Source organism: Leucopleurus acutus (genome assembly GCF_964270905.1).
Source record: "Leucopleurus acutus genome assembly, chromosome: 15".
In the NCBI taxonomy this organism is placed as follows: domain Eukaryota; kingdom Metazoa; phylum Chordata; class Mammalia; order Artiodactyla; family Delphinidae; genus Leucopleurus; species Leucopleurus acutus.
Window position 1 is genome coordinate 58,089,018 of NC_139157.1, and position 7,467 is coordinate 58,096,484.

Consider the following 7,467-nt stretch of genomic DNA (forward strand, 5'->3'; position numbering starts at 1 on the left):
CTGTGATTTAGCAGCCATTGATGATGTGTGTTCTTTCTAAACATCAAATATTACCACAGGCTGCACTGTCCAGTGAGATAGCCACTAGCCACACGTGGCTATGGAACACTAAAAATGTGGCTAGTCTGAATTGAAATGTGCTATAAATGTAAAAACACACACTGGATTTCAATACTTGGTACAAAACAAAAGAATGTAAAATATCTAATTTGTTTATATTGATTACATGTTTTAAATGATGATTTTTTAGATACATAGGACTAAATAAAACACTATTCAAATTAATTTCACCTATTTTACTTAAGTGTAAGAAACCTAAAAATCACATACTGGCTTGCATCATAATTCTTTTGGACAGTGTTGCTATAAGACATAAGGGAGATGTTAGGTCCCAGTCCCATTTTCCCTGCTTCTTATTCCTGCTCCCCAGAGCAACTATTAGTCATTTCTCTGCTGTTGTGTTACTTCCACACTTCCAAGTAACAAGCTTATAATTATAGCATTTATTGAGCACTTATTATGTGACAAGTATATTCCAAGCTCTCTACATTATGAAGTCATTTAATTCTCAGAACAATCATTTCAGAGATGAGGAAACTCAGGAACAGAAGGTTAAGTAACTTACCCAGTCACAAGTAAGTGACAAGAGCTTGGATTAGAATCTTATTAAAACCTGGGCATCTGGGCTGCAGGTCCCAGGCTCTTAAACACTTTACTGTACTCCTCTTCTGCTTACCCTCCAGTTTCCTTTTTTTTTTTTTTTTTACTTGTAAATATTATCTCTTAACTTCCTACTCTGGAAGATGAAGATTTTACTTTCTCACACACCTGCTCTCCACTTCCAGCTCCCACCCCCTCCCCGCCCCCAAACTTGTTCTACCCTGGGACTTATGCTCCCATCATCCTCCCAATTTAATTGCATAACTTTTGTTAAACTCATATTCAGTATATATTACATATACGTAGATAATGTTGTGTTCTTTAGTATTTTCTTTCTTTTAGAATATTTTTTGTCTTTCTGGAAAAGCCTGGTGTGTTTCCCCAGAGTCTATACCCTGGTGTATTTACCTGTTCCTGGTTGGGCCCAGTACTTCAATGGTGGTTCACTGTCTATAGCTTTTCTTCTCTGTGAGCTTGTGGCTCTTCAGATCCTCACTTCCTTAATATATATGCCCTAGTAATATTTGTTTATATAAATATATAAATAAAATTTGTTTAAAGGCATGAAAGAATTACAAAGACAGCGAGGATTTGAAGAGTCATGATCCTGGGAGAAGGAAAGCTGTAGAGGATGAACCAACATTGAAAAGTGTGTGTGTGTGTGTGTGTGTCTGTGTCTGTATTATGTGTATTTTCCAGCTTTTCTAGTTCTTGTAGGGAGTTTGCTAGAAACTAGACTGACATATCAGAAATAGAAGTTCAAGGTGATAATATCACATACCTACCACAGATTCTCCAATGGCTTAAGTCATTTAGGACAAAACCAAGTCCTTATAGTTTACTTGCCAGGCCTTACATGTTCTGAATGACTGTATAAATGAGAGTAAAAACAGATGGGTCTGAAGAGACATGGATGGAAGAAAGCACAAATTTGTTTTACCACTCACCAGTGCACTAGTGTACTAACAAGTGTAGGACTTAACATTCCAAAGAAATATACTTATGCTAGTGGGAGTCATTTGCATTTAAACTTTTTTCTATTTTCATTATTTTTAATTGAGATGTAATTACAGATAATGTATAGTTTTAAAGTGTTCAATGAGTTTTGGTAAATGTATATACCTAAGTACCAACACCTCAGTCAAGATATAGAGCACTTCCATCACCCTAGAAATTTTCCTCCTTGATTTTCCTGTTAATTTCCTTCCTTCAACAGAAGCAACCACTGTTCTGATTACTTTCCCCATAGATCATATTACTTTTTTAAACTGCAAATTATATCACTACCATGCTGGTCACAGTGCCATAAGTCTTTGGATATTGCTAATGTTGTATTTTCATTGTTCATATTTCACCTACTTTTCTGCACCCCAGATTCTTGGTGTTTTAAGGTTAAGTCTTAATTGACTGGTCTAGTTCATAGCCTCTTTGAAGAGTATAGGCACTATATTAACAGAAGTGGTCACACATTATGATTAGGTAATACAAGTAACCAGGTCTTTTGGAATACTATTGAACTATACTAAACTATTTAAAAATTAATTTTTAGAATCCCAACCCTTATGTTTCCATGGCAAGTCACATACATTATAGCAAGCCTCATTAGCCTTTGGAAGTAGGCAGGGGGAAGTGGTATTCCCAATTTATAGGTGAGAAAAAGATTCAATAAATAATTGACTTACACAAAGTCCCCTTCCCATTAACCAGTGGTTCCAGGGCTACATTTTGATTCTTTTGCTTATTCCACTATCCTAGGCTGCACGTACACAAGGAAAGGGCCTGCTTGTATGCCAAAATTCAATTTCCTTGTTTCTTCTCCGAAAATTCATAGGTTGCCCATTCCTGCCATCCTCCAGCATAGTGTTGAGCACTAAAAACATACATCAAATAATTAGTTCTCCTGCTTTACAGCACAAGGTTCATAGGAACTTTAGAGATAAGAAACTTAGAGATTTAGAGATGCAATGGCTTCTCACCATACTATTTAGACTTTGAGCCTATTTGAAAGGTTGTAGGATGAAAAGTAGAGACTCGGTCTGTAAGAGTCTATAGTCTATCCTGCCATTGCTAACATAGTAATTATAAGAAATTCTTCAGTAGGCCAATAAAAATATACTCATGAAATACTGCAATACATACTCTTAAACCCATTTTTATCCTTCATCTACACACCTGTTAAAGCCCAGAGATATTGCTGTGTCCATAGCTTTCTTGCTTCTCACTCCAGCTAAACAAGAAAACACTAGACTGTCAGATTTGGATGGCTTTACTTCATTGTACTTCTCTTTGAAGTCTTTTGGGTTCATCTGTAGAGCTTCATCTACGTTATCCACTGAAAGAAAATGTTAAGAATTTCGATTAAATTTTAGATACAGTCAGTTACTGGATATATATTTCTAATGAATCAGTTAAGACACATGTCACTTACATGGTATATTGACAGACCCGGGGATTTTTCCATACTCAAGAATTTCCCATGGTTCTCTAACATCAATTAACATAATTTTTTTGGACTTCAAGAGGTTTTTAAGTTCCATATAAGTGACATCTTTACAAATAGCAGTACAAAAATTGTTGCAGCTTCCTTTTAGTGACTTCAAACCTGGAAAGAATAAAATAATTTAGGTACTTTCAAAATGACATCTCTATTAATATCTGGAAAGAGTAGGTCAAAGGAATTTTCCCCATTGTTCCGGTCAGCTAACCATATTGATCTTTTGACTTTACTAAACTGTATAATCAATGTATATATTTTGCATACAGCCTGACTGAACAGTATAAGATGCAGTCCTATCCTCCTGCCCTGCATACTTATGGCTGGTCTTGGGCCACCTCCAATATTCTACTCTCTCCAAGCCCTTTAATTGGAGGGAGAGTTTATAAATACACATTCAACATTTGGTAACTGAATTTTGCAAATAGTTTGTAAATCTTACCCTAATCTAAGTTTTTCTTGTATAGTAGAGTCATATTAAACCGACGTTTAACTTTCTCTAATTCAGCAAGGAGTGGGGTAGGGGGGAGGTGTGGAGAACAGGAAGAGTAATCAGTAAGACTGGATTTCCTGCCTTTCCACTTGGTAAGCAAAAGCCTGAAGCAAGCATGGTCCCTTTAAAAAAAAAAAAATTTTATTTATTTATTTATTTGGCTGCACCGGGTCTTAGTTGTGGCAGGCAGGATCTTCATTGCCGCCTGCGGGATCTTCACTGCAGCATGCAGAATCTTTTTTTAGTTGTGGCACGTGGGATGTTCATTACAGCATGCGGGATCTTTAGTTGCGGTATGTGGGATCTAGTTCCCTGACCAGGGATCAAACCCAGGCCCCCTGCGTTGGGAGCGTGGAGTCTTAGCCACTGGACCACCAGGGAAGTCCCAAGCATGGTCCCTTGATGAGTCTCAGTTCCCCCAAGCCTCTCACGGTATGAGTCTACTCCACACTAATTATTTAAAGCTATAGTGTGTGTGTGTTTTTGTACAGCATGGCTTCCACTTGTAAATTAACCACTTCATCTGATGCTCAACCAAAGAAACAGTGGACTGCTTCTACAGTGAAGAAAAACTGGCTGTTTGGGAAACACTGAGAGATGATGTGTGGTTCTCTTGAGGGATTTTCAAGAGTAATACACGCTATACCTAATTTTCACTTTTTGAGCTTAAACTTTGAATAAACTCAAATTTTGCTGTTTCCACACTGGTAGATCCAACCTCACCTGGTTACTCCCTACAGTCCTACATTACAGGATTCACAGTTCAAGCTTCTTAGTATGTTCTATAATGTCCTTCAACACCCCCCCCTTACCAATATAACTTACCAAACCTCCTCCTCATTCCTTCTCTGCCCCAATTATCCTACCCTCCAGCAACATAAAAAGTATACATGTGCGCTAATCTCATTTTTATAGTGGAAAGAGCAGGAATTTTAGAGTCAGATAAACCTAGGTTCAAATCCTGGCTTGCCCACTTGGCTCTGTGACCCTGGGCAGATTACTTAAACTCTCTGTTACTTAGCTTCTTATTTGTAAAATCGAATAATATTATTTAACCTTTTAGAGTTGCTGTGAGGTTTAAATACTCTATACAGTGCACAATAAATATCTATTTTCACATTTCCTTCATGATTTATGGACATTGTTCCCTCTAAAGGGAATACCTTTCTCTAAGTCTCATACTCTAAGTCTCTTTTATGACCCTGTTAAATGTCACTTGTCACCTCCCCTTTGATACAACAATTCCACTTCTAGGTATCCTTGTAAAATACTTGTACATATGCACAAAGAAGCATGTACAATGATAATTATTGAGAACTTTTTATAATAGCAAAAAACTTGGAAACCAAAATATCCATCAATAAGGGACTAGTTAAATAAACTGTGGTAATTCATAGTAGGGAATATATGCAGTGGTTAAAAGAGTTATATGTGCTGCCATAGAAAGCTTCTGAATACCTAGGTGAGAAGAAAATTACAGAAAAGCAAGCACAGTGTAGATCACATTATATATAGGTATCTATAGTATATAGTATATATATATATCTATGGTGTATAGTATATATACAGAGAGATAGATACTATAGATATCCATATATATACTAATCTATTATATATATTAACACACATAGTATTTTCATGTGTACATATATTTATGTATACTCATATCTGGGGAGAGTGCATAAAGGGGACTCATGCTGTGCTTTATTGTTTGTTTTAATATAATGAGAATATAATCATGTATTACAAGTAGAATTTTTTAAATGAAACAGGCACCTTTTCTCTAACACCTTCTCCAACTCAGTCCTTTCCATTGCAGTCTCATTCGACTGGGCTGTGTGTGGTGATGGTTTGTGTGTGTCTAACCCCAAAATGGTGAAGTAAACTGTATCCCCAGCAGGACGTCTGGCAGATTAGGAGCTCAATAAATGATTGCTGATTAAAGGTAAAACCAAATAACAGAATTTGCAGGAATGACACCTCTTCAACTACAGAGGCTGTACCAAGAGTTAAAATGGAGTAACTGGGGCGGGGCGGGGCGGGGCGGGGAGAAAGTGTTACGCTGGGGCCCCTGTATCTTTATCCACAAAGGTTGTTGCTAAAGGAGAGGCAGCACGTAAAGCAAAGAGAAGGGACTGGAGGCCTGCTCTGGGTTCTAGACCCACCTCCTCCACTGACCACCTTCGCTTCTCTGGCTTCTGTGTCGCCAGCTGTAAAATTAGGGGTGGTACTATTACAGCCCTAACGTGGAAACTGTAGGTTTCATAAGCCCATGAGTGCTGCCCTCTAGTGGGTCACAAGTATAACTCGCAAGACTGGGCTCATTGCAACTCTCCCCGGCAGGAACTGGCCACTGAGCTCACTTCTCTGAGTCGCGAACTGACCTTCATTGCTCAGTCAAGCACCCATACATTTATAACTGCCTTCCCACGCGAGCTCCCTGGAGCAACGTTTGCCCCTCTCCCTCTCCGTGCGTACCCCGAGAGCAACCCAGTAGCCCGGAATCTGAAGGAACAAGAACTGCAAGTGGGTGTTACATTCCCAGGTGCCAAGTGTACTGGGTCTGACTTTTTTTTTTTTTTTTTTTTTTTGCGGTACGCGGGCCTCTCACTGCTGTGGCCTCTCCCGCTGCGGAGCACAGGCTCCGGACGCGCAGGCTCAGCGGCCATGGCTCACGGGCCCAGCCGCTCCGCGGCATGTGGGATCTTCCCAGATCGGGGCACAAACCCGTGTCCCCTGAATCGGCAGGCGCACTCTCAACCACTGCGCCACCAGGGAAGCCCTGGGTCTGACTTTTAACTGGAAGCCTTTAAAAAAGAAGCGATCACCCTCACCAACGCCATCCCTTCTCAGGGGCCCGAGGTTAGGCGTTCTCCCTTTCCCCGGGAACCCCGAGCTCACCCCAGAGCGCAGTCTCTGCGGACCCGAGGATCGCCAGGCGCCCACTCAAGTGCAATAGTTGCAGCAGCCTCATCTCCGGATCGAGCCTCGGGGCTACTAACCACTTCCTCCTCCTGGTCCTCCTCCTCCTCCCGCCGCCCGGCGAACCGCGCCGGGCTCTCGAGCGCCCTCCAGCCAGGTTCCGGCCGAACCGGGTAGTGCCACTAGGAGTAATCGCGGACTTGGAAACGTGCCCTGCTGTAAAACTGCCTGGTAAGAAACTAAGGGTTGGGTTTGCTTTTTTGTTTATGATTATTATCTTTTTAAGGAGAGACAAAGTTTAAAAGTGGAAAGAGAATATAACAAAGATAGTATTTAAATATATAAAGTAAATAAATTTCTCCAATTTACTTCATAACAGGATTCTCATGCATTGAATTAAAGCAAAGCACATGTGCACTTTTCTAAGAATTGCTCTTCACTCCCATAGCTGGCTCAACTGATGTCAGTATTAATCTCATGCTGTCATCTTTTCCCCACAACATGATGATATTTGACTATATTTGATGATAACTCAGAGTCAGGTCCAACTAATTTATAAAATGTGTTCGTTTCCAATTGCTACTATACCACAAACTTATTGACTTAAAACAACACAAATTTATTACGTACAGTTTTGAAGGTCAGAAGTCACTAGGCTAAAATTAAGGTGTCAGCAAGCCTGTGTTCCTTCTGAAGGCTGTAGGGGAGAATTTCTGTACTTAAACTTTTCCATCTAGGAGAGGCTGCCTGCATTCCTTGGCTATTGGTCCATTTCCCCATCTTCAAAGCCAACAGTTTGGCATCTTCAGATCTCTAATTCCGACCTCTGCTTGTGCTGTCACATCCTCTTCTCTTCCTCTCACCCTTCTGCCTCCCTTTCATAAGGACCTTTGTGATT

At 40.0% G+C, this 7,467-nt stretch overlaps 1 protein-coding gene across 1 annotated transcript; it reads right to left on the bottom strand.

Moving 5' to 3' along the window:
- Positions 1 to 743: 743 nt before the first annotated feature.
- LOC309971897 (thiosulfate sulfurtransferase/rhodanese-like domain-containing protein 3) lies at positions 744 to 6,732 on the bottom strand. Its single transcript, XM_082855317.1, has 4 exons — positions 6,549 to 6,732; positions 3,089 to 3,262; positions 2,833 to 2,992; positions 744 to 2,530 (listed from the first exon to the last, which is right to left on the bottom strand). The coding sequence occupies exons 1-4, from the start codon at positions 6,619 to 6,621 to the stop codon at positions 2,458 to 2,460; spliced, it is 480 nt and encodes a 159-aa protein (XP_082711443.1). The 5' UTR covers positions 6,622 to 6,732; the 3' UTR covers positions 744 to 2,457.
- Between the last annotated feature and the right edge of the window lie 735 nt (positions 6,733 to 7,467).

What these genes read in the sequence shown, in the direction of transcription:
- LOC309971897 (XM_082855317.1), bottom strand. Translation starts at nt 6,621, where the DNA reads ATGAGGCTGCTGCAACTATTGCACTTGAGTGGGCGCCTGGCGATCCTC. An exon ending in CGCAGAGACTGCGCTCTGGG is followed by an intron (nt 3,263 to 6,548) that starts GTGAGCTCGGGG and finishes TATTCTTTCCAG; the next exon opens with GTTTGAAGTCACTAAAAGGA. An exon ending in CGGGTCTGTCAATATACCAT is followed by an intron (nt 2,993 to 3,088) that starts GTAAGTGACATG and finishes ATTTTCTTTCAG; the next exon opens with TGGATAACGTAGATGAAGCT.